The 21,625-nt window shown below is 49.5% G+C and overlaps 1 protein-coding gene across 11 annotated transcripts in view; it reads right to left on the reverse strand.

The window, feature by feature from the left end:
- ADCY10 (adenylate cyclase 10) overlaps positions 1–21,625 on the reverse strand; it is an 86,257-nt gene that overhangs the window by 63,222 nt on the left and 1,410 nt on the right. For 6 of the 11 annotated variants that reach the window (XM_039485118.1, XM_039485112.1, XM_039485110.1 and 3 more), the window contains exons 2-11: positions 15,156–15,260; positions 13,512–13,550; positions 12,360–12,503; positions 7,789–7,994; positions 5,467–5,563; positions 4,333–4,421; positions 3,442–3,633; positions 2,989–3,110; positions 929–1,005; positions 457–649 (exon numbers count right to left, since the gene is read on the reverse strand). In XM_039485118.1, the coding sequence (XP_039341052.1) occupies positions 457–649; positions 929–1,005; positions 2,989–3,110; positions 3,442–3,633; positions 4,333–4,421; positions 5,467–5,563; positions 7,789–7,994; positions 12,360–12,503; positions 13,512–13,550; positions 15,156–15,231 (1,235 nt within the window). In that variant the 5' untranslated portion in view covers positions 15,232–15,260. Of the gene's footprint in view, positions 1–456; positions 650–928; positions 1,006–2,988; positions 3,111–3,441; positions 3,634–4,332; positions 4,422–5,466; positions 5,564–7,788; positions 7,995–12,359; positions 12,504–13,511; positions 13,551–15,155; positions 15,261–16,259; positions 16,327–21,625 lie in introns of all 11 variants that reach the window. The other 5 variants (XM_039485117.1, XM_039485116.1, XM_039485119.1 and 2 more) reach the window with 4 other exon arrangements.

The raw sequence follows: 21,625 nt of genomic DNA on the forward strand, positions 1-21,625 counted from the left end.
TGTTTTGATTGGTTTTGTTTGTGACCTTGCCTGTCTCTTTTCCCCTTGCTTAGTATCACTTAAACCCAAGGGCTTTGTGAATAACCTTTGTCTTACTTTATTACTTTATTACAAACTATCTCAGTGCTGTGTGTATTAAAGTGAAGTGTGAGGCTTCAGCTAACTTAACAGGCTGGTGTGTGCTCTGTCTCTTTGGAGGCAGTGAGCATAAAGTGAGGGGGACTGGATGCTGCAGGGAGATGTTTCTGGAGAACTTGGCAGCTGGGACTCACTGATTGTTACCAGCAAGCCAATGTTTAGACTGGCAGAGTCTTGAGGAGTTTGCTGGCAAGGCAGACAGACTGTGTCAAGGACCTGCCACACAGCTTAGCAGCACCAAAGCTCTTGCTCAGGCAGAGTGGTAACAGTGGCTCACAGTTCTGAGTGTTCTTAGCATGATGTCACAGGGGCACTTACGTTTTTTTCTCACTGATGCCAAGATAATGATAGACCACGCCAGGATTCACAACTCCTTTCATCTCAGCCTGGGGGAGCTCTTCAAAGAAGTAATGAGGCAGCCTGGAGTTGGCGTAGGTCACTGCATCACAGGACACTAACCCCGGATAATACATCATCATCCGAGCAGCGAGATTCACCTTCCGGCCAATGACTGTGTAGTGGAGAGAGCAAGAAAATGGGCACTGAAAAGTTAACTGAGCTCCCGCCCACCCTCCTGTGGACAGTTCCATATGTATCCATGCATATATACCCCTCCACCAGCAAAAATACACAGCGTACACACACACTCTGTCACATTCACCCACAAAAGCTCATGCTGCAAAACGTCTGTTAGTCTATAAGGTTCCACAGGATTCTTTGCTGCTTTTACATACTCTGTAGGTACCCAGGGGATACCAAACATGCACAGGACCAGAGAAACAGACTGTACCTGTGTATTCATGCCTTACACGATGGCCAACTACTCCGCAGAACACTGGCCCACTGGTAACCCCGACGGAAACTAGCCTAGCAAGCAATGAGAGCAACATGGAGTCAGCAATCCCAAATGTCCAGTCCCTCTTGCCACATCTGCTCACGCACCCTCTCCCCACCCCCACTCCTGTAGTGCTAATTTGTATTGACTATCCCCACATCAGCCAGCTAGGTCTCCCAACAGCCTGTGTGTAGCTCTGTGTGCATGCGAAAGGGATGGAAAAGAGGGCAAGGAGCTTCCCTCACGCACGTCCCATGTAATGACAGTTCTTGTGCTTCCCGGAGTGCAGAATGCCATGAGCTACCATTGCTGTTGGAACTAGCCTTCCCAGAGAGATGGGCCGCAGCCCCAGCTGCTCTCCACCCCAGCTAGCAGAGCTGACCCCAGGCCAAAGGGAGCCCATGTCCATCCTTTGCAACTGTGCCACAGAGGCCGCATTCCTTAGGCAACTCCACAGGCACAGTGTCTCTTTGACCTCCCCGTGGGCGGTGAGTCCCTGTTCTCCCTGTAATACAAAGCCACAACTGAACCCTCATTTCCTGGTGTGGAACTGGAGGTGAAGCCCTGGCTGAAAGTTCAGGGAAGTATTCACATTTTCTGAACACATTCATCTGCTCACAGTAGAAACCCTGCATGCCTAAAATGCTTCCATGGGTGGGGGAGTGGTGAGATGGGTGTAGAGTTTCAGTCCTCCCGCCTTGCATCATCCAGCTGGCCAGTCTGTTATACCACACCCACTGCTATGGTATGTGTATGCCTCCCGTATTTATAATGGGTGCACACAGCAGAAAACTGCTGAACTGTAATTGTCCCTGGACACTGATCTCGCAGGGTACTCACACCTGGAATTTAATTCTCTTATGTGTGACTGGTTGAATTTCCCTGGCTCTTCATGGTTTGCATGCCCCTTAAAAGGAGTGGCTACTGGGCAAAGCACAAGACACACACACCCCTTACTGGCTATCACACACTGGTCCCAGCTGAATATAAACGCTGCCCTCTGAGTGTGCCAGTCTGAATTCTCCTTGCTGGAGAGTCAGGAGCTGGAGAGACGTCCCAGCAGAAAAGGGGAGTCAGGTTTCACAAAGACTCAACAAGGTTAGTGCCAGTGGTGTGAAAAGGGAGTGGAGTTTGGTTTGGTTTTGTCATTTATAGACAAAAAGAGGACAGAGGCTCTGGTCCCACAAACACGCAGGCGTTTTATTTGAAGCCTCGGTGAAGTCAGCAGTGCCTGCGTGCCAAGGCACAGGCCTCAAAAATTCAGCAACCGGACCAGAGCATGCTGGAAGATAGTAGAGGGTGAAGTGCTCTCTCCAAGCACTGCTGGAATCCTGCTGGCTGACAGGCCTCGAGGTCCCCTTCAGCAGGGAGCTCCTCCACCAACTGCAGTCAAGAAGGACTTGATGGGTCCTTCAGAGGCCAGTGGGGTCGGGGGTGACAGTCAACAGGGGTTTGGCTCATGCTCTTTGTCCTGTTACCAATGCTCGCAAGGGGCAAAATGCCTTTAGAGCTCAAAGAATTTGCCATTCTCACGCAAATGGAGCTGAGAATCCTGCGCAGCTGGCGTCATTAGTGAAAGACACAGTGCTCTCTCTTTTCTGCAGGGATTGGACTTGGGGATTGGAGTTTCTTGGGCTATTGTGGGATAGGTCAATGAAGGTGGTTGGCTTTGCATTTTGCTCTGAAGCGTGCTGAGGTTCACGGTCATCCTGAGCAGGTTCCAGATTCATGGCCAGTCACCACAAAAGCTCCATTAGCTGCACCCATCAGTATCACCTCTGAGGCTGTGGTTCTATTGCTCCAGTGGCACATAGGTGTCTTAGGAGGTCTGGCTCATGTAGAGTGAGTGGGAGCCCAGGTAAACTGGGCTAATCCCAAATTTTGTCTCTCAGCTGTCATGTCACTGCCTCCTGCCCAGTAGGGGGGCCCCCCTGTTGGGACAAGGGAGTTTCGATGACAAACAAGCCCAATAGCACCCCTGTAGGCAACATGGAGAACTGCACCTTCCTGCTTACTTTATTTTCATGAGCTTCTCAGAACAGAAGTTGAAGATTTGAAATGCGCTGTCCAAGGCGTGGGTGCTCTCGTCAGCCTGCTTATCCCCAGGGAGCCCAAACACACACAGGAATGTGCAGCCCTGCCAGGGAGGGGAAAGAAAACACCAGAGGGGTGAGCGTTTTTTCCAAAGAGCAAATCAGTATCAATGTCTGTGGCAAACAGTTCCACTGTGCTCCAGCTCTCCCACCCACCCTGTTAGAGTAGTGCTGTCATACAGTACCCCCAAAATGCTCTGGGAGATCCCACCACCGCCTCAGACTCAGTCTCTTCAGCACCAACCTTTTTATCATTCCTCCTGATCCCCGTCCTCCACTTCCCTTCTCTATCCCTAATGACAACGCCACTGTCCCTCCTGCCTCCTACTAGTCCCGGAGTCCAAGGGGAATGTTTGCCTTGAAGCTCTGACCCACTTTGTCAAACATAAAGACTTTGTTGATTTTGCCTCTGAAGACATGAATGATGTCTGAGATCTTCACATTGGCATCGTGGATGGCCTTGCACAAATGCAAGGTTTTGGCTCTTTCGTCAAACTGCAGGTTCACAAAGACAATTGTGACCGGCCGAAGCTCAGATAAATATTCTAGAGGTTGGTTGTCGTCAATCTGAAAGAGAAGAGCCAGATGTACTCAACAGTCTGTACTCCTGGTGAGCGGGAAGCATTCTCTACTCTATATACCCCTCCTCCAGCTGGGCTGACTCTGCTCTCAGATACAGGTGCTAACTCCATGAGGGTAAAGATGTTTGATCAGCTATTGCCGTAGGAAGGAGTGGGCCCCCATCAATGGGAAGCACTCTCCAGTCTCAGGACGATGATCCTTTCAGCACAGGACTGGGAAATGAGGCTAGGCACCAAAGGGATAAAGGGGGAGATAGCTGAGCTGAGCCTGTCAATGTGACTTTGCTACAACCCAGGTCTCCCCATAAACTTTAAAATTTTAAACGGAACAAAGGAAAAACTTTTTCATACACCTTACAATTAGCCTGTGGAACACATTGCCTGCAGTCAAGAACTCGGCAGATTTCAAAAAATTATGACAAGATCCAGTGTTATAATAGTAAGGATTTTTTTTAAATAAAACCCAATAGTTTTGGAAGGGATCTAAACCCTCATGTCTCAGGTCATAAGCCAAGGGAGGGGGAAGGAAAAAACTTTCCATGTGGACAAGTTGATCCACAACTACCCACTGCAGGGTTTCTTGTATTTTCCTCGGTAGCATCAGGAGAACCTCAGAAAAATTCTAGCTGTGTAAAGCACAGACCGTCAAGCCAAAAAATAAAATTCTGTGAAGTTACTGCAGTACCTTCTTCAGAATGTTTCTCATCACATACTTCCGGAGGCACTTCTCCAGCTCATCATTAGGAGACAATGTGGAGGTTGCTCTGAGAATACCTAGGGGAGGAAATTCAATGCTTTAAATAGCAGAAGGAAGACATGTGGTTAAAGCGTAGGGTTTTATTCCTGGCTTTGCTCAAGGGCAGACCTTTGCCAGTGTGGACTGGACAGTGCCTGGATGGGGCTGGAGATTCTTGTCTAACCTATTTCACTTACAATCTTGAAAATGCAAATCACAGTTCCATAGGCGCCGAGTTTCTAATCCGCCGGGGTCGGGGGCTCCCCCAGCTCCCTGCAGGCCCTGCCCCCACTCCACTCTTTCTCCCAAGGCCCCAGCTCTGCCCTGCTTCTTCCCACCCCCGATCTGCCCCACCCCACCTCTTCCCTGCCCCTTCCCGCCCCTTCCCCACCCAGTTCCACCCTTCCCCCAAGCACACTGCACACTTTCTCCTCCTCTCTCTCCCCCAACGCCTCCTGACACAGCGAAACAGCGGATCCATGGTAGGCGCTGGGAGGGAGGGGGAGGCACTGATCCGTGGGGCCCACCAGTGGGCAGAAGACACTGGGGGGAGGAGGGGTTCTGGTAGGGGGGCTGCCGGTGGGTGCTGAGCACCCACCATTTTTTTCCCATGGGTGCTCCAGCCCCAGAGCACCCACGGAGTCAGTGCCTATGCACAGTTGGGATTTTCTATTAGAAAATTCCTTGTGTGCTTATATTAGCACCACTGAAAGCTTGCTCACCCAGAAAGACAGTAGGCACTGAGCAGGGTTCCCTATAGTGTCTCTTCTTGCCAGCCAGGGGCCTCCATAGAGCTGACACAGAAGGTAGAGAGAGGGTCTCTTCTCCTCCACAGTCAGTGTAGCCCTTGCTGGTGTCCAGACAGGTTGAAGCCAGGATGGGGGAGAGGGAGTTGAAATGCAGCTGGCTGCCTCAGGATTTTGGTGGCAGGGAATGGAGGAGGACACAGGAACTCAAAGGGGTACAGGGCAGGGCCCCCGTGTGCAGTCCATTCACCCTCTCACATTTACACTGATGGAAAACAAAGGAATCTGAGCCTGCCGTCTCCCTGGGGTCAACACAGTAGAAGGAAGAGGGACTCACTGTTACTTTCACCAGTGGGGTAGTGCTGTAGGTATTCAGTACATTTCCAGAAGAACTCGTCAAACTCAGTCTCAGAGATGGTCTTTATGTATCTAGCCTAAAGGCACACAGAATTAAAGGCGTCTGTCAGCTTCCCCAAGCCTAGTGTAGAATTATTCAATAAAACACACTCCCATCCTTCACTGTCACCTCCATCATTAACCTCCCTGTCAACTGGGTGGAGGACACAGCAGTAATCAGAAAAGATTTTTTGGCTGGAGCAAAACAATTGACCACGCTCCCAACGAATGCAACAAAAAGATTCTGCAGTCTCCGAAGTTGGGTGCAAAGCCTTCCAATTCCACAATCTTTCTCCTGCTGGGTATCTGTCCAAGCCCCAATCCTGTGAATGCTTACATACGTGCTTAACTTTAAGCACCTGATTGGCCCCACTGATTTCAATGGGCTTACTCATATGCAGGTGCAGGACTGAAGCCCAGCTTCTTCTCATGACACCTGTCACTGAACTATCTCAGTGCCTCCAGAAAGATACTAACTAAAATCACAATAGGCCCATGGTCTGATTCTCCTCCCCATTCTCACAGCTGCTCTCCAAGAACCAGTGCAAGGTGTAAGAAGGGGGTGCTCAAAATAACCAGGGGGCTGCAGGTAGCAATGCTCCCACTTCCACTCCCTGGCAAGGTGGTCGTATTTTCAGAGTTCAAAGCGGGGACACCGAGATTGGTGAGGGGGATGGATCAGGAAATTGTGTGTTATCCTGTCAGGATGAGTACTTGGGGCCTTTTACAGGAAAAGGCAGGGCAAGTGAGAACAGTATTTACCCTTCTGTAACCCCTTTCTTGTTCTCCCCTAGCCCTAATGTCTCCCATCCCAATCTAGCTGTACCCTACCACCTCCCGACCACCCCCTCCACAGTCACTGATTCACCCACACCCTCAGTCACCAACTGACTCCATCAACCTTCCCCCCAACTCTTCCCTCAGCTCCCTACCTGCTGAGAAACACGCCCCACAAACATACCCTTTCCCCCAGGCTGAGATCCTCCCTCTTCCTAACAGACCTCCACAGCTCAGGCAAACACCCTGAGCTCTGAGCCCTGGCCACTAGATAGCCCCAGGCTCACAATGCCTCCACACATCTCTCCAGCTCTAGCAAATCCATCTCCAGACTCCAAAATCTTCCCACTCCTACTTGACACCCATCACCACCAATCTCAGATGCCCCCCAGGTCGGAACCCTGCCCCCTGCTCAGAAAGTTCTGGTATTTGCTGCTCTGCACTTCCTCCCTCTGCCACTTGCATCCCTTCCATTGCAGAGACTCTTGCAGGGACTGGAGTCTGCAGGGAGCATGGGCAAAGAGCCCCATACTCTGACTCTGTGGCTCTGTCCTTTGCAATACAACAGTGTAGCAGGGTGGACCCTGCTCCGGGGTTTTAAGGCGTTAAAAGTGGCCTGACAGAGCTGGGCTGATTGGGAAAGTGGCTGCAGCTGGAGGCCACGCCCCAAACTGAAGCCCTGGGGATTATAAGAGGCAGGGAAGCCAGAGCCCAGAGAGAGTCTCTCTCTGCCTCCAGAGAGAGATGGGCCTGGCTGCTTAGAGGCTGAGACTAGGTACCTGAGTGAAGCAGGGCTGGGGAACAGGCTGAGGAGCTGGGGAGGCTCCAGCCTGGAAAGCCCCAGGCTGCGGCCTAGCAAAGGGCCTATAGGTACTGTGGGTTGCAGAGGGCAGCCCAGGGGTAGGACAAGGCAGCAGGTCCAAACCCCCTTTGCCTGTGATGAGTGGGCTGATACTGCAGTCTGCCCCAGGGTGTGGGGCTAGACCATGACTGTCGGTAGCCACTACTGAGGCAAGGCGGGGATAGTAGCGTCACTGGGTCAGAAAACAGGCGGGTCACCAGCCTGCTGAGCCAACCAGAAGGAGGCGCGGCAGGGGTGAGTACCGCCCTGTTACAAACAGCTACACTACTCAGTTCTGAGATCACTGGTGGGGCTTACCCCCCTTATTCCCTACTGACCAACTACTCCTGGCAAGCGGAAGTCAAAGTTAAGCCCATGCTTCCACGGAACGAGATATTTCCCACATTCTACTATGCCTTCTTACTTCATCACCACTTTCAACTTTCGCATCACCATCCCTCTCGGCCCCCTCTGCCCAGCTGGTCCATTGGATACAGGCCCAATAACAGATATACACACAAGCATACGTGTGAGGTTGCATCCAGCAGAAGACAATGGGGCACGTAAACACACCCCAACCTAGATAACGAGGCAAGACGCACTCCACTGGTTATGAACTATTGTTGCACACTCCACATTGCCCACCTTAACAGCTCTTTGATCTTTAATTCTTTCTATTTCTATCATGTTCCTGTTACAGAGTTCCCAGCAGTTCGGCGATAGAATAACCTCGCTTGCTTTTGCTAGGTTTTGGGCCAACCGAACTTCATCCACTGCTCGGCCAATTACCAGAAAATATTGGTGCTTATTGTCTCCAACAACAACTTTGGAGATGTGACCTGCAGATAGCCCTGACAAAAGAAACAAGATTGTTATGGAGGGCATTTTTACTTTACCATATGTAATATACGAATCTCAATTATCTTGGAAGTGGATTTTGGAGGCCAACCTATTTTTTATGGGGGTGGGAGGTTTGGATCAGTTCTTGACAATATTTGATATTTATTCCAGGAATCTGAGGATTTCTAGAACAACACTCTCCAATGAATTAAACAGCATGTCAGTTAATAAATAACAATAATGCACACATAATTATAAGGGTCACCTGGTAGCATCTGTTATAAGGTTGCAAATCGATTTCCATTATAACAATCTGTTGTGACAGACCCAGGCCAGTGGGGTACAGGAGTCTGGTAGAGGGCAAATATACTGGTCACTGGATGAGTAGTTTTCTGTTCCCTGAGTGACCAGAGCAGGGGCTGCACTAGAGTAATCAGGAACCTGCTAGAACCAATTAAGGCAGACAGGCTGATTAGAACACCTGCAGCCAATCAAGGCAGGCTAATCAGGGCACCTGGGTTTAAAAAAGCGCTCACTTCAGTTTGTGTGTGGTGTGTGAGGAGCTGGGAGCAAGAGGAGCAAGGAGCTGAGAGTGAGAGCTGCTGGAGGACTAAGGAGTACAAGCATTATCAGACACCGGAGGAAGGTCCTGTGGTGAGAATAAAGAAGGTGTTTGGAGGAGGCCATGGGGAAGTAGCCCAGGGAGTTGTAGCTGTCACACAGCTATTACAGGAGGCACTATAGACAGCTGCAATCCACAGGGCCCTGGGCTGGAACCCGGAGTAGAGGGCGGGCCCGGGTTCCCCCCAAACCTCCCAACTCCTGATCAGATACAGGAGGAGTTGACCCAGACTGTGGGTTCCACCAGAGGAGAAGATCACTGAGGTGAGCAAATCTGCCAATAAGTGCAGGACCCACCAAGGTAGAGGAGGAACTTTGTCACACTGTTTATATCTGAAGAAGAAAGCAGTGTGCTGTAATCTTGGACTCCCATTCAGACAATACCTGGATCTATGAGATTTGTAACAAGCTGTGTTTCTCTGTGACATTGCAGTCTAAATGGCTTTATTAAAATATGCTAATGAGTGAATATAAAGTAACTGGAATATGCTTCATGCAAAAGGTCTCTTGTAAGGTATCATTACAAAGCTTATAATCTACTGAGTGTGATCATCCTATTTGTATAAATGTATCACTCTTGTATCTGAAACTAGAAATATGAAATATAACTCTGAGCACCTATTGTAATTATGCAAAGTGTGGGCCATTAATGGTGGTTTGGAATCTTGATGACTACCATTAACCAGGACAATTGTCTACAGATGGCTGTGTTTTACCTGTAAGTCTTCCTGTATACGTGTGTGCTGGCAAGTGGGTAATGAAGTCTTGCAGTGACGTGATCATGTCACCTGAACTGGAATCCATCTTTAACCTGGTGTCTTTCCATTGAGAAGGAGGGGGTGGGAACCCAGAGAGGGACAAAGGATTCCCGCCTTATGCAAAAGATATATAAAAGGGTGGAACAGAACAAGAGGAGGAGCCATCATGAAGAATCCCCTAGCTACCACCTGAGCTGGAACAAGAGCTATAACAGGGGAAAGAATTGTGCCCAGGCCTGGAAGGTGTCCAGTGTGAGGAAAAAACTTACTGAAGCATCTCTGAGAGTGAGATTATCTGTATTCTGTTTGATTAGACATAGATTTGCACATTTTATTTTATTTTGCTTGGTGACTTACTTTGTTCTGTCTGTTACTACTTGCAACCACTTAAATCCTACTTTCTGTATTTAATAAAATCACTTTTTACTTATTAATTAACTCAGAGAATGTATTAATACCTGGGGGAGCAAAAAATTGTGCATATCTCTCTATTAGTGTTATAGAGGGCAAACAATTTAGGAGTTTACCCTGCATAAGCTTTATACAGGGGTAAAATGGATTTGTGGGGGTTTAGACCCCATTGGGAGTTGGGCATCTAAGTGTTAAAGACAGGAACACTTCTGTTAGCTGCCTTCAGGTAAACCTGCAGCTTTGGGGCAAGTAATTCAGACCCTGGGTCTTTGTTGGAGCAGACGGGAGTGTCTGGCTCAGCAAGACAGGGTGCTGGGGTCCCGAGCTGGCAGGGAAAGCAGGAGCAGAGGTAGTCTTGGCACATCGGGTGGCAGCTCCCAAGGGGGTTTCTGTGCTACAACCTGTTACACTCTCGAATTGGGCTTGTCAGCCATAGGTGGATTCATCAGGCACCTGACTAGACCTCTTATGCGTACACCATGATCCAGTGGATCAATGGTTGCTTATTATTGTACCTGATCATAAGTTTCCACAAAGTTCACCTCTGTGCCAATGAGTAATTTATTTCAAATATGGAGCATAATGTTTACACTCTTCTCATTTAAAATAATTGTTCCCATGCTTTTTTCTTCAGACAGATAACTCAAAAACAACTGGAGCTTGGTACTTGGCATGTAGCAAGTGCCCACTGAGGCATACATTCATGAACAAGTTCGAGAAACATTGGCTGGATAGCAATAAAATGATATGCAATTCAATAATCCCTTCTGAACCTGCTCAGTGCAGCATCTACTAAGACTTTGAGTAGAACTCAGTAAAAAGCACTCTCTCATTTGGGACATCACTGCACATTCTGTCTGTGTGGTCTAAGCAAGCAGAAGGGTTTTGCTCTCAGTCTGCTGCTGCTGGGAGTTTGCGTGAAGGGAGTTTGTAAATGTCTGCTTGAAAACACACTCAGAAAAAACATCCAGATGTAATCTAAGACTCCCCAGCTTAATATAAGGAAATGGCAAAAGAGCAAGTTCCTGAAGATCCCAAACTTAGGTGGCTTTACATTCTGTTGCCCAAACAGACAGCTGTGTGAACAGAGGTACTGTGAAGGCACTTCCCACAACTCTAATGGCTAGCAACTTCCTGTTGGTTTCCATGGATGTGAAATACTCAGAAGTAGAGCTGGTAAAAAAGGGGGTACTCTTTCCACTGACAATTTCAATTCAAACAAAAAAGAAATTTTCATCTAAATTTTCCATTAAAATTTTTGATTTTCAGCAGAAATTCAAATGCTGAAATGCTTTGGCTGAAAACAAAAGAAAAAAATTGATTTGGAAATACTGCCACTTTATTTATGGGAGTTGTAGTTCTGATGCCTCAAGCTCCCATTATTCTCTATAGGTTGGACTACATCACCCATGATGCTTTTTAATGGCCTCTCTTAGTGAGGGAGGGTAGTTAATAATCAGAGGAGTCTTTGTTCATTGTGTACAATGGGAGATGTAGTCAAGCTGAGGAGGACATTAGATGACCAAAATACAATTCCCATGAGGCACTGTGACTGGATTTCTAAATCAAAATATTTCAGTTTTCAGCTGTTTGGGGCTTTTTGATGGAAAATTGAAATTTTCCATGGAAAACAGACACTCTTCATAACAAACATTGCTTAGTAGAAAACCCAATTTTCTACTGAAAAACAGTTTTGATGGAATTTTGTCCACGAGTCCTAGTCAGAAGTTATTCAGAGACAGTCATAACTCTGTAAAAATAAACTAGGTACAGTTAGCACCAGACTGGCACCAATAAATAAACTGTAGTTGTTTATTCACATAATAGATACAGAATGGCCAGCTCTAGGACCAACTGCCCCAAACTGCATCCCTAAGGTACTTCGGTAGTTTGATCTCCAAGACCCATTCAGTCCTTGGCTTCTCCAACGAGACTGTTGTGTCTGAATGTAAGGATGGTTTACGTGTCACAGATATATGTCTGCTATGAACTCAAATGAAATCTGCAATGCATTTCACATGAGCCACCAAGCAATCAGATAGGAACGAGTCTTGGTCACCACTTCCACAGGCTCAATTTGAACCAGCAACTTAGAGGTGAAATGCTCTTTATTCCAGTCCCCAGAAGGCTCTCCTCTCTGACCAGAAATACATTTTCCCTACCACAGAAGCAGCTTTCCCATGCGGCTGCCGAAAAAGATGCAATTGATCAGATCACTGAGCAATTCACATCTTTTACAGACTCCTGGCACACACTAGAAATTGAATGAGATTTGGGCATGGTGTTTCTCAGCGGCATATCTTGGGAGCAAGGGGAGTGAGTGGGGGCTCATGTGACTGTCCACTCAGAAAGCAGAATTGCCTAGTGGTTAGGACAGGGAACTAGCAATGAGGAGTCCTGAATGCTCATCCCATCTCTGCCACCAACTCACTGTGTGACCTGGGGCAAGATATTTCATCTCCATTTGGCTCTGTTTCCCCCCCTGCACAATGGAGCGAATGCTTCCTATTCACTTTTGTAAAGTGCTTTGGGAATGTGCTCGCTAGTGACTGCAAAGTATTGTTATTCCACTAGTAGCCACAGTACCTATCTTCACTCGGAGCTCCAGACCCACTTCAGTCTCACGAACCCCATACTCTTCCTGGATCCTCAGGCTACATTTCAGCGCTAGTGTAATGATATCGCTCAGCTGGCTTCGTTGCACTTTCCACAGTGCTAGCAGTGCATCCCCTGGGGAAGGCAGTGTGACAGAGACTTATGGGACACATGCTCTTCTTGTTTCTAAAGTGCTGACAAAGCCACTTGGCTTTTCAACAAGCCACAGCAGATCTACCTGCACCAGCCCAGCACTCTGATCTACAGAGAGATTGCTCACTAACCACCCCAAACTCCTTAGCAGCTGCTGGCTGTGAACAGACCAACCCCTCTATGCTTCTAGCAGCTGTCAGTTGTGACTACCTCTTCCCACTCAGTAATCCCCTGCAGCTGCTTTTTACAAGTGAACCCTCCTTCCTGGTGATCCCTTATAGCCACTGACTGCAAATGTCCCTTTCCAGTCAGTGACCCCTTGCAGTGGCTTGCTGTGTGTTCTCCTCCCCTCTCCCACACACGCAAACATGTGTCTGCTGGCTCAGGTACATCTAAGGCATTGCAGCTTCTATCACCCTTGGGCAATTGCTAGCACAGTCATTTAGGCCCAGATCCCCAAAGGTATTTAGTATCACAGGAGTAGTCTGTTAGTCTGTATCCACAAAAACAATGAGGAGTCCGGTGGCACCTTAAAGACTAACAGATTTATTTGGGCATAAGTTTTTGTGAGTAAAAAAACCCTTCTTCAGATGCATGGACTGAAGAAGTGTATCCATGCATCTGAAGAAGTGTGGGGGGGGTTACCCATGAAAGCTTATGCTCAAATAAAGGTATTTAGGTGCCTAACTCCCATCTGAGTTCAGTTCTAAAGGAAGCACCAGCCAGGATTTCTCAATCAGACACAGAGGAAGGGGAATCAGGGTTGTTTCTAACTGAAAGATTAGTATAAATTCTTGCTTCTTCCAAATCATAGATCAACCCTGTGGGAATAGGAGCCAGAGGGATGGGTAGAATAGAACAAGGAAAGGGAGTTGGCTAGCTTGAGTGCCACCACTGTCCAGAGCCTCACAAGTCAAATGACAACGGGAGAGTAGGGCACTCTCCCCCACCCCAGTGCTTCCTCCTTAGATATTGCAAGTTAATAAATACCTGCAAAGTTCAAGATATCGCCTCCATAAACCAGTATCTCTGCAGCAAAAAAGGCGAGAGAAAGTTACACACAGCTCTTGTCAAAGAAAAGCAGGGAACAAATTGTTCTGTCAGTGGGGGGATGGGCGTGTGTGTGTGTGTGTGTGCATGCACACATTGAGGGGGCATATTTTGCAGAGTAGGTATAGCTGAGTGAGCAAGACGGTATATGCTTGAGCGTGTCATCGCAACAAAGCTCCCAGCTGCTGAGGGCTCAGAGCAAAAATCAGGGAGTTAAACTCCATCTCAAAAGCCACCCATAAGGAGGCAGAGCACAGTGTTTCTATGGCAACTAGAAATATCCTCTCTCAAACCCACCTCTTCACCCAACCCTTCAAATCCCCTACTGCTCAGTTCTCAAAAAGTCGCATCCAACAGGGAGGGCCCAGGGGACAACTTGAGAAGCACTGCTCCACGGGAAGTTTTGAAGCAAGCTCTCAAAAGCAATGTGACAGCAGGAGATAAGGGAGCTAAGCCAGAGACTCTAGAGAGCTGGATTTGGTTCCCTGCTCCATCACAGACTACAGGTGTGACGTTGGGCAAATCAGCTGGCCTCTCCATGCCTGGGTTCCTTATCCGTAACATGAATAGTAGCACTCCCCTACCTCACTTCCTCACAGGGCTGTTGGAGGCCATATAAAAGCCTAAAATAGACAAGGAAGGGCCACATTGTGCTCTCAGGCTGTTGGGACGCTTTCTAGATCCTAAGTGGGAATTGGTAACTTTTCTCAGAGCTCAGCTCCCCAAATCATCAGTGTGCTGATGTCACAGGGGCACCCTACTCCTTGGCCACATAAGCAACAAGACGTTGCTTTTCCAGTGAAATGGGGTGGAGATGAGGGTTCCCTCTAATTTTTTCCACCCATGTGCGGAATGAATTTTGTTATGTGCATCAATATGGAGGTGATGTGTGACACATAACAAAATTCATGTGGTGAGGGTGGGGCCGGGGCCGAGAGGTTAGGCGTGTGGGAGGGGGCTCAGGGCTGGGGCAGAGGGCTGGGGAGCAGGAGGTGAGGGCTTCAGTTGGGGGTCCGGGCTCTGGGGTGGATGAAGGGTTTGGAGTGCAGGAGGGGGGTCCGGGGATATGGCAGTGAGAGAGGACCTCCCCCCAGCTCTTTCTCGCCGCACCAGCTTCGGGGCTGGGGCCTCAGGATAAGCGCCCATCCCCCAGCAGGTCCGGGCTCGGGCCGCAGGAGGTTGGGGCCAGGGGAGGGGTGCCCTTCTCCCAACTGTGGAAGGTCCTGGGCAGGTTCCCTGAGCATGTGCATGGCACTAAGGCTACCGTGTGGCCGTGCAGCTTACAGGAAACTTAGGTGGAGGCATACACCAGGGTAGAGCCACAGGAACAATGGACCCTTCAAAGCAGGACACATTGTGCCAGTGAGGAGCAGCAATGACTGGTTCCCAAGGCAGCTCCAGCCAGCCCTCCTAATCTTGGGAGATTTTTCAAGGCTCCCTAAGTGACAGAGAAGATCCCAACCTCCAAGTAAAGAAGGGCCCATGCTGCTTAACAGAACACCTTTCTGATGGGCATTTCTTCAGTTCCCCAGACCTGAGCCAAGGAAGTGCTCTCAGCGAGGGATCATGCTGCCTGGTACTTACCTTCCACAATATCCCCTACGTAATGATTGAGAGTCTGCGTTAGCTGGTCAGCGCCACGGTCCAGACTGGTGTCCATGCTAAACTTCTCCGTCAGTGCAGTAAAACCTGTAACACAAACGGCAGTCAGGCAGCCACTGGAGGAGGCAAGAAATGGGAGATCTCAGCGACTGGAGTCAGACTTGCTTTGTGTTACCTAAAATGTGCTGATACACTTAAAACTGATTTATTAAGCAAAGGAAGTATTATCTGTAGTTAGTGAATTCAACTGGAGTTTCTAGGTCACCACATCCTTCAAGATTTTAGAACAAGTCGATCTCATCCTCTTTCACCTTGTTTTTGTTTGCAATTGGAAGAAGAAAACAAGCACTCTCTCTTTTTCAACTTTCTACTGGCTTCTTAATTTTGAATGAACTAGTCATTGACCTGAACTAGCTGAATAAACTGAAATAAAGAAAATATTCTCTTAGCCAGTGACTTCCACTGGCTCATTTGAAATGAAATTGGATTTCATTAAAACTTGGCAACAAATGTGTTCTGCTATGTATTATTTTTGTATGTAATTTAAATTATTTTAATAGGCTATAAGTTTAGGCCTTAACATAAATTGTTAAATTCAAGTTTAATTTTAAATCATGTTGTTTTTTCTTAAAATAAATCTATATTTAAATAAAAATAATCCTATTTAAATAAAAAAAATCCTTTTATATTTTTTAATTCATTTTTCTCCACCCTGCATGCAACAGTCCCTGATTTTCAAGTCTCTAGTTCTTTCAGTTCACTTTGTTCCTATGCTGGAACTCTCCCTGCTTTCTAGTTCTGATCCTTCCCTCACTCCATTTCACCCTGTTTGCCATGAGATCATGCTGACCCTTCTGAGAGAGGTGGCAGAGATCCAGGGGAATATGCTAGAAAGCTTTACGTCCTTTCTGGGTAGTGATGGGAAATTGCCCATCTCCCACCAGACCTTTCACTTGCAGAGTGCCACAAGGATCAATTCTCTCTCCTACAAACTGGTCAGACAACAGGGACTCAAGTGCCAGAAATATGCAGATGACACACAGTTCTGCTTCTCCCTTCCGCATATATATATGATTATATGCCTACCACCAAGATGTCCCAGTGCTTGGAGGAGATCAGTTCATGGATGGAGAACAGCTGATTAAAGCTGAACCTGAGCAAGACAGAGGAGATGCCAGTGGGTAGATGTGTTTGCAATCACAGTGCAGTCTCCTTTGGTTGAAGGTACACATGCTGCCTCAGAGGCTGCTTTCTGCAGTCTTGGCTCCTTCTGGACGGCAGGTTCTCTTGCAGGGTTTCTTCTGGCCCCCTGTTGCCCTTTTTTGCCTGCTCTCTGCTTCTGCTGGCTTCCTGGGGTGTTTCCCTGATTGTAGGGGCGAAAAGGTCACCAGCACTTGGGGCCTTCTGAACTCCATTAGCTCCCCACTTGTCCTCCCCCTAGGCCCTCCAGCCTTCTCACAGCCCTCTAGTGCTACTCCCTTTGTAGCCATTTGGCCTGGGTAGGCCACCCCCCCTGCCTGCTGGCCCTCCCCTGCCTAGCATCCTGGGTGCTGCCTTGGGGTGTTGGGCTTGGGACTACTGCCGGGTGTTTGACCTTACCCCCGACAGTGTGCCTCTGCTATTCAGCCCCATGAGGTGTTGTGTTTTTGAACTGAAAGGATGATTTTTTTGAACATTTGTCCTGCACAGCTGCCATTTTGTGCTTGTTTGCATATTCTGTCCTTCAGAGTAAACCGCGGCACCAGAGTAAACTTTCAAGGAGGCTGGCCCGGAGGTTCCTTCCTAGGCACTTTCAGGCCAGGCTTGTCTTACTTCGGTGCCAGGCATTCTCTCTCCACTATGGAGTACACGAGGAAGGCCAGGGGGGTGCGCATCCATCACTCCGGGAGAGCCCTACCCCCCCGCCACTTCCCAGGCATTCGTCAAACAGAAGGGCCTCCCGGCATCCGCTTGTAGGATAAACCTAGAGAGTCTCCTGCAATTAGTACGGGTCAGTGCGGCTCATGGTTAGAGCTGGAGCTTGTCTTAGGTCTGTTAACGGGATTGCCCTGGGTGTCTGGCTGGGCGCCGTGGTTAGGAAGGCGGGTTAATGGGAATGAATGTCCTGCTGGTTTACTAGTTAGAGTCGCTAACGTCACTTTTTCCACGGTGTTGAGGACCTACTTGTGGTCCTCCCCCAGGTCACTTATAGCCTCCTTACAACTTTTTTCTATATACCCCTTCATTTGACGGATTGCCAGGCTTCCACCCAGATTGCCAGTTTGTCCGGACTTGCTGTCCCTCCCCCATTGGGACCAGCAGTCCAGCCTTTCTCGGTCTCCTCCCGTGCTTCTTAGCCTCGTGCGTTATAAGCGATAGGCTGCAGCGTGCTTTTCAGTAGCATTAGTAGGGCTCCATCGAACTCGTTGTCCGCGCCGCCGTCGGCCGCCATTAGTTGCCCATGCAAATCAGAGGGGAGAAGCACTTTCTGATATAGTCCTTCTGAGCCTCATCGTCCCATTGGGTCTCAAAGGGTGCTCCTTGTCTCCCATGGCCTTTCCCAATCGGTCAAGCTCAATCCAATTCCATGTGCCGTCCGGCGCGGGGTTCGGCAGCCTCACACAGCATTCAGCTGGGTATGCCAGTATCGACTGCCATTGCACTTAGGCAGGCCAACCACGCCGAGGCACATTGCCTATGGGCCCAGTGTCGTCTCCTGAGGCGACCCTCCATCTTGACTCTCTCTCATTGCGATGACTCCTAAGGCCAGCATCTTCCGCCTTCTCTCCTGGCTCTTTCTCTCTCTCCGGGATTGTGACCTTGTGATGTTCACCTCAGCCTGGGCTTTCACATCTCTCTCTCTATCAAGTCCTGTCGCCCTTCTTTTTCGGTCCGGCTTCCTGGTCTTGTCTCCACCCGCTGATCACTGGGTCGGGTTTGAACCGTTGTTCCCCCGCCTGGTCCTTTCCATCGCAACCACCGCGTCTGTTGGGGTATCTGGTTGCCCATCCAACAGACCTTCTCTTCTATCCTGCCTGGCTCTTAATAGGATTATCTGCCTCTTCGACGAGCTATCTAGATTATCTCGCCTGGGTCCTGCCCCCTCCCCTACTTTCTCCTCTCCCCTCCCTCACACCTGTACCATCACCCTCCTCCCCTGAGTCCCATCCGGGTCCTCTATCTCATCATCTACCCTCCCCACCGCCCCCGCTACCCTGCTGTCTCCATGCGCTGGGAGGAGCACCGTGCTTATTCCACCTTTCATTCTTGTTCTCCATTCTGTCTTTACTGAGCTTTCTTGGTTTCATTTGTTCTTCCCCAGCCTCTTTTGTTCTCTTCCTATCTGCTTTTCCCAGGCTTCTTTAGCCAGATCCAGTATGCCCCTGGGTGGCTGCCCTGGGAAGCTCCTCGAAGGAGCTCGAAGAGGAGAATCCAGTGGAAGCTGTGAACACGATAGCCTGGCATAAGGCAGGAGGGCATCCCCTCACTCCAATCTTCACGTACGTCATAATTTCTCTTGTCCCGTCCATGGTCTGGGTGTCCTAACTGGTCATTTCAACAAGGTCCGGCTATAGTATGGTACAAAGATTGTGGTTGGTACGTGAGTGGGTCATAGGTCCAGCAGGTGTGTTTAGACATTTAGATCCAGGGTTGTTTTCCTACTCTCCTTAAAATTTGGTAACTGTCTTTTTTTCCATAGTCTGTTTGGCTATAGTCTTGACATGGTATTCGTAGGGTAACGCCTCGGGGTACCGGGTGGCATTACCTAGCAATACCAGAATGTCAATGGCCTCTGGGCTTCTCCAATGGCAATATCCATAAAATGGGTACCAACCGCCCTGGCTGAATGTACCAATGGTGTAAGTATTCCTTAAGTATGGGCGTAAGGCATGTCCGCGTGCATATCAGCCAGGAAAAACAGATCGCTGTGCCAGCCCAAAAATCGTTAGTATGGTCCACCGATGTAGATGGGATCCATCCGGGCAAGGGTCTTATCTACCCCTAGCTGGGACCCGAACAGATGACTGTGGGTCTTTCTTCTTACCGCTCTGAGGATTTCCTCATATCTAAGATCTCCTCTATCATGTAATATGGACCTGGACTTACTCTATCTCCTGATCCCTTAAATCAACTTACCTGCCCTACCTCCTTCCCTCCTGCCTGGGTATCCCCATGACCAAATATCCTGACCCTCCTCTGTGAATATTGTGGTTGATGATTCATGGCCTTCTCCCTGACCAAATTTCTCCCTCCAGGTCCCCAAATTCCAGGGGGGATAGCTCGGCCCTTCAGACCCCAACCCCACCCCCCCTCCAGGCGGCCAGCCCCTGACCCAGTTCAGTCGTCAGTCCTGGGTCCCCGCTCCTGCCCTTTCCCCCTCTTCCCTGGCCCCTCTTCTCCCTTCCTGTCCCTCCTCTTTTTATCCCTCCTCCGAGTCTTCCTGGCCTTCCTGGGCTTCCTATCGGGACACCTATCTGAACCTATCTGGGGGTCCCAGGGGGAAGAAACCTGGAAAATCACCCCCGATTCCATGGAAGGCCCGATCATTCTCATCAAACCCCGGAAATCTAGGGGATTGGGAGACAGGGAACTCTCCCACTGTCGGGTTTCGAACTTTCAACGGTCTTTTCGGAACTGGATATAGGTTGGGATACTAGGGATACCTGGATTCGAATAGTTGACATAATGGTTTAGCCAGGATCTGAGGCCCTGTTGACTAGATAGTTCTTCCTGCACACACCTTGGTCCCGTGGCTACTTCCTGATAGCTCTCCCGATCAATATGTCGTGCCTGGTCTCGCTATGATTAACAGATGTAATATTATATCCATTATCCCCCTCACATAATCCCCTATAGACTTATTAGATCACCCCCATATCTCATCGCCCACAGGGCCAGGCATATATCTCCTGGGGCAGCCATATGCCCCAATCTCCCCTATTTGGGCATTGGCATGCCATGGGTCCCTCCCGCCACAGCCCCTTATTTCGTCCCCCCTGGGATTTATCCCCGCTCCCTCTCCTCTCCTTCCCTCTCTCTCCTGCTTTCTCTCCTCTCCTCAGTCCTCTCTCCTGTCCGCTGTCCTCCCTCCTCCTAGGGGCAAACCTCCTCGGGTCTGGAGACCCGGGCTCCTTCCTGGCGCCTCCTTTCTCTGTGGTCCGAAAGTTCTCTCTCTCGAGGCGGTGGTTTCGAGAGCAAAGAGGGCTGACAAGGAGACCTACGAGCTTTTGCCAGCTCCACCCTCCCCATCATGTTGGCAGACCCACTGGATACCTGTACCTTACCAGCCCTTTCCATACCAGTGGGGAGCCACTTCGAGGGCGGCGAGTCAGGTCATTCAGCTGGGCTGGGACCTTGGAGCTTTGTCAGGTCCTCTTCACTCATATGCGCTGGGCCCTCATGGTGTTCACGCCGGTCCTTGCCGGGATTCCCGCCTTCCTTGCTGGGGTTCAGCTGCTCTGTCTGCGGTCCTTCAGCCGGGCTCAAGTCTAGAGCCTCCCCACACAGGAATAGCCAGGGGGGGGCCCTGCCAGGTCCAGCCAGGAGGCCTGCCGCTGGCCTCGCGGGGCCTCTGAGGAGATATGCCTCTATATCTGTCATCGATAGTAGTCATCTCTAGTCATCGGGTCCCCTGGGCCCCAGCCCCTGTGCTAGCCCGGGCATGCGGGGGTTCCCTGCCCCTGGGCTGCCAGCTACTTCATTCGCTGGTTCTTCACTTCATTCAGGGTGGGCGATCTTGACTTGGCACTGTCTCCTGTCCTCTGCTGGCACTGCCTGCCCCCCTGCTGCCCGCGCCTCCTGGTAGCCTCTTGCTGGTAACAGCCCTGTGCTGCGCAGCAGTGTGGCCTAGCGCCCTTTTTTTTTTTTTTTTTTTTTTTTTTTTTTTTTTTTTTTTTTTTTTTTGGGAGAGGTGAGAGCCCACTTAGCCACACCATCATCACATCACACATGACACTGACACACCCTACTGCTTCTCTCCCAGCTCTCTCCAGCTGGCTCAGTCTTTTTTGCCTTGGGGACAGGCAGGCAAAAGCCTTCCCTAGTCACTCCCAGTCCTCTCAGTCTCCTCATCCTCCTTCCTTGCCCCTTTCTTCTCCCCTTCTGGGGACAGAGTTCAGCTTGCCTTGCAGGAAGAGGGCCTTGCCTTGCTGCACCTATTGCTGCTCTGCTTTTCTCCTCCTCCCCTCCTCCCTCCCTGCCTGCTGGTTAAAAAGGTCAACAGCAATGGGGCCAGGGGGCCAGCTGATTAGTGGTAAGTCCCTTGTAACCCTTAAGCTGAAACCTAATTCTCACAGCTCTCCTCCCCTCATGGGGAAAGGAGAAGCCTTTAACCCCTGGACTAATTGCTACCCCCCCCCTTTGTAGCCATTTGGCCTGGGTTTGCCACAATACATTGTTGGTTAATTCAATCTGTACTTTAGGAATGCTCACTGATGATGCACTCTCACACAGTAGCATCCTAAAGTAACTTT

Source organism: Mauremys reevesii, linkage group 8, assembly GCF_016161935.1.
Source record: "Mauremys reevesii isolate NIE-2019 linkage group 8, ASM1616193v1, whole genome shotgun sequence".
NCBI classification, from domain to species: Eukaryota; Metazoa; Chordata; order Testudines; family Geoemydidae; genus Mauremys; species Mauremys reevesii.